This window comes from Etheostoma cragini, chromosome 8 (assembly GCF_013103735.1).
Source record: "Etheostoma cragini isolate CJK2018 chromosome 8, CSU_Ecrag_1.0, whole genome shotgun sequence".
In the NCBI taxonomy this organism is placed as follows: Eukaryota; Metazoa; Chordata; class Actinopteri; order Perciformes; family Percidae; genus Etheostoma; species Etheostoma cragini.
Genome location: NC_048414.1, coordinates 2,562,884 through 2,567,818, shown reverse-complemented (window position 1 = coordinate 2,567,818; position 4,935 = coordinate 2,562,884). Strand labels below are relative to the sequence as shown.

The following is a 4,935-nucleotide window of genomic DNA, read 5'->3' as shown; positions in this document are numbered from 1 at the left end:
AAGGCTAGGGTTAGGTTTGGGTTAAGACTAGGGTTAGGTTTGGGTTAAGGCTAGGGTTAGGTTTGGGTTAAGACTATGGTTAGGTTTGGGCTAAGACTAGGGTTAGATACAGTAACCTTTTACCCAAGTACAAGTATGAATGACTTTCACCTGAAGCACAGTATTTGTACGTTGTGGTATTTATTTTACCACAACATAATGTTTAATCACACTTTTATTAACACAAATCTATCACAGCAGATGTGTAAAACAAGGTGCATCAGGTTCTGGTTTTTATTGATCCCATGTGCAATGAGAACTTCTGATTCTAACTTTCTCCTTGTTCAGCTCAGCTCTTCCTCTTATCCCTGTTCTTGTTTTTACCCCCTTGTCACTTGTAATGTCCTCTATTGTGTTTCTATTTTCTTCATGTTTTAGTTTTTCTCTTGCTGTGAGAACTATTTCCTTAATAAAGATCTGAAGTGTGAGAACAAAAGCACAATGTACTTGTTGATCTGCCTGGTTTAAAGGATTTGTAAGGTGTAAAACCCTCTAATCAACCCCTGACCAAATTACATGATAGGCATTCCTTAAATATTTGCACATTTTTATTTAAAATTACAATTTTGTGATGACTTTCATGCTTTTTGGGGTGGGTTTTTAAGAGATTTGTAACCCTTAAACCAATTTGAACCAAGTGGATCCTTCACAAAACATTTAACAGTGCATTAATTGATCCGTTAACTGAGTTGGAAAAGATCAGAGGAAACATTCTGGGACATTCGGAAACGTGAAAAAGCTTAAAAGCATCCCATGGCATGAAGATGTCACTTTATGAGGTTTTTTTAACATTAATATGAGTTCCCCCAGCCTGCCTGTGGCCCCCCAGGGGCTAGAAATGGTGCTAGGTGTAGACCGAGGCCTGGGTATCCTGCTCTGCCTTTGAGAAAATTAAAGCTCAGAAGGGCCGATCTGGAATCTCTCTCTCAGATTTCTCTCTCACATCGCTCCCCAGAACCACTGAAAACTGTAAAAAAACAAAACAAAGTCCAATTAAGCTTTTTCCTTACAATAGCCTCAATGAAGCAGAAACACTTAATGTCAGATAACGTCCATAATAATTGGATTTCGGGTTGATTTTTTGACAGATTTCAGTGGTTATGAGGAGCAATATGAGAGAGAAGTTTGGTGATCACTGATCGTTGTTTAAACCACATTTAGCTCTAAAGAATGTCCCCATTTGAGTGTGTGAAAATAAGTTCTTATTACTGTTTGAAGGATTGAGAATCCATTACACCTGCTGCAGAGACAGAAAGATCTGGACTCTGAGGACTCTGAGGTCCCCCTGGAACAGATGGGCCCCCTGGAACAGCTCTGCACGCAGCTGTCAGGTTAACATTTTAAGAAGACCAGCTGACTCACCTGTAGCTACCCAAAGTGATATTCTCACGGACTCACAGTGTGTTTCCGGCTGATCTCACCTCGGTGTAGACGAAGAGCGGCAGCACGAGCACCGCGAGCATCAGATCCGCCACCGCCAGACTGACGATGAAGTAGTTGGTGGTGGTCTTCAGCGCCTTCTCGGTGAACACGCTCAGACACACCAGCAGGTTCCCGCAGATGATCACGACGATCAGCAGCACCCCGAACAGCAGAGCAGGCAGGTTGTGGCCCCCAGCGGCCGCCTCCGGAGCCGCCAGCGCCCCCGCACCCGCCTCCACCTCCGCGCTCAGGTTGGCCGCCATCTCCGCCGCGGCTCCTCCGCTCCGTACCGCAGCGCGGCCAGAGGACTCTCATGAAGCCCGGGCCGGACTCTGGTCCCCGCACTGTGGTCTCATCACGGTGTCAGGGAGCATCTAACGGACTCTACCGTGGAGCTTCAGAGCGCTCCGCTGCGCACTTTACGCAACAGAATGCGGGTAAAAGATGGTGGAAACAGGTGGAGTTTGGTTCTATTCCCAAAATAAAACACGCGTCTAGACACCCTTAACTCATTATAGCTAATCAGGTGCTGATGAAGTTGCGTCGGTCCTCTTGAGAAGGGGACATTTTATGTCACGAAGATCGAGAAATCAAAAGCGCGTAAAATCCTCAAATCACCAAAAGTTGGAGAGGGAATCCAACGTGTCCTCTGGTAAAAGCTCAGGGTGAAAAGTGACGAGCAGCGGGAGCGTCGCTGCGGTCAGACCCCGGGGAGTGCGTCGGACTGCGGGTGATCTCATCTCCGCTGAGTTCAGCTGCAGTAGCCGAGGCCATGCCAAATTAGCCGATTAAAGCCGCTTATCAGCTGCGCCTTACAGCGTCCTTCAGTCCTTGAGCTGCAGCAGGAGACAGTTTGTAGGCTACTGTCTGACTGAAGCTCTCTGTGTCTGTGTCTGTGTTTGTGTGTGTGTGTGTGTGTGTTTGTGCATGTTTGTCTGTGATATCCACAATTTAGGATAGTAGGCTAATTTTGAGAGAGACGCAGCAACAAGCAGTGAAATAATGAATATAATTGGACCATATATAATGTGTAGGCTACAATAGAGGCTTTGAACCGAAATCTAGTTAAAACTACATTATATCACGTTAACGTGTAGGCCTATAGGTATTTAAACTGCCGCTGCTGCCGGACGTCCCGTCGGTCCCACTGAGCGTCAGTTTGCCTCCCAGGAAACGAGCAGATATCCTAGAAACTAATCCGTTCCCAGGTGACTGTAGCCTATTATATATATTTTATTTTTTGGTGGGCTAGTAATGGCAAATAAATCCTCTTTAATCTGTTAAACTCACATTATTCACTGTTCAAACATAGCCTACATCTCTGGTATATGCAAGTCTTTGTGGAGAAACTTAGTTTTACACTGATTAAATCAACTTGATTACTGAGTTTCTCTCTCTCTCTCTTTCTATATATAGAATATATATATATATATATATATATATATATATATATATATATATATATATATATGTATACAGTATATATACTGTACAGTAAATACATATACGTATGTAATATGTATATATACACATTCATAAAACATAGAAAATGAAGCGGCATCTGATTAAGCAGTTATTAAAAGAAATAGTTGTATTTATATCTGAACGTGTCTGAAATTATAGTTTTTCAGTCCAAAAGCATCAAATTTAATAACAAATATAAAAGGATTGGACCTAGAAAAGTATGTTTTTTTAGCATTTAGAAGATTATGTAGGAACATAACAAGTATACAGTTAAAAGAAATACATAAATGAAATGTGATATATTTTTTAAATCCTCCAAAGATTGTACAGAGTCTGGTTGGTGCAGTCACAAATATCTTGCAACTGGGGTGAGGAAATATGTATTCATGACGTCAGGATTTCTAAAATTAGAGCAGTGCTGTGGAGGAAACTAACTTTGGTACCATTTAATATCCCTCTTATCCTTTTTCTATGAATACAAATGTGATGAAATAGCAATAAATGCCAGTTTTGTGTTTGTGTAAACAACTAAACCTGGTCAGTGGACAGTGTTGCTCAGTCAGCCAGTACGTTCATGATGCTTTCACATGTTTTATCACCGGGGTAGACTGCCCTAATTTGCTTAACCTTCCTCTGGTGTTAGCTTTCTGCTGCCATCTGAAGTGTTAGCGGGTCATTTTGGACCCGTGTATTAAATTAGCCATAAAATACCCTAAAAACAATCTTTTATCATCCAATGTTTTCTTAACTCTTGTTTAGCTGGTTGGGCTCCCTTATCCATGAAAAGATTGGTATTAATATTTTTTTGTGGCCCCCTGGGCCTTTGTTTTAACAGCATACCCCTCGTTTTCAATGTCATAAAAGTGGTCAAATGAACCTTAAGAGTAGAAGGCAACAAAATAATCAGTTGTTCTGTTACCTGAGTGTAACTGAGAGATATTAAAACTAATTTTTTAAATGTTCAACAAAAAAAAGATTTTACTTTGTTTAAATGGAAGTCCCTGACAAAGTCAAAAAGTTTCAACTCAAAAAACAAATGTATGAAGTGCTTTTATGCATGTTAAAACTCAAAACGGGTCCGTCGGGACCCTAACACCATAGGAAGGTTAAGGAGCCAACAGATGCTTCAACATCCTTTTTCTCCTCGTCCTCCATCTCATCCCTCCATCCTGACCCTCCTGCCTGTGGCTGAGAGCAGAAGGAGCTGAGAATAGAGGAGAGGAGAGGGAGGATCATTGCTGTGGTAGACTTCCTTTTTTTGACAACAGCTGCAATGTGAGCGTCGTTGTGTTCACTTTTAGTTCTTGTAACGCTGTTCTTCCCAGAACATGAACTTTAAAGCACCCATATTAGGCTCATTTTCAGGTTCATAATTGCATTTTCAGGTTGTACCAGAATAGGTTTACATGGTTTAATTTTTTTAAAACACCATAAAGTTGTTGTACTGCACATTGCTGCAGATATTGTTTTCACCCTGTGTGTTTAGGTCTCTGTTTTAGCTCCAGAGTGAGACATCTCCCTCCTTTACATCATTGTTGTTGGGATTCGTACATGCACAGTAGCATCTAAGGATCCCATCAGCTAGATAACGTTTTCTCCAACTTTGGTCAGTCCAAGGCAGGATCAGCTGGGAGACTTCATCTAGACCAGGGCCACTTGTGGGAAAACCTGCAGAACAGGGACAGGAAGTAGTTCTTTTGGAGATTATGGTCAACTAGTAGCTGTTGTAGCAGTGTTTTGCCATTGAAAAAGAGCTAGCATGCTACGGTTAGCCACCTCGTCTCGGCTAGTTAGGCTGTACAGACTTTGAGCAGGTCACCCGGAGGCTGAAGGCAGAGGACCTTCAGAAACCATCAGAGACCATCCGTGTCTCACTAAAATCAACAGGGATTTTTCATTTAAAAGTTTGTATGCATGTGGAAGCCTCAGAGACACAAAATAACAGCTCCAGAAATTCCAGAAAAAGTGTTTATTTTTCATAATATGGGCACTTTAAAGGGATACTTCAGA

General features: G+C 41.8%; 1 protein-coding gene across 1 annotated transcript in view; it reads right to left on the bottom strand.

The window, feature by feature from the left end:
- The window catches only part of LOC117949746 (D(4) dopamine receptor-like), an 11,083-nt gene extending 8,886 nt beyond the window's left edge, over nucleotides 1-2,197 (bottom strand). Inside the window, exon 1 of the mRNA XM_034880280.1 lies at nucleotides 1,461-2,197. Coding sequence (XP_034736171.1) covers nucleotides 1,461-1,724 — 264 coding nt within the window. The 5' untranslated portion in view covers nucleotides 1,725-2,197. The remainder of the gene's footprint in view (nucleotides 1-1,460) is intronic.
- Between the last annotated feature and the right edge of the window lie 2,738 nt (nucleotides 2,198-4,935).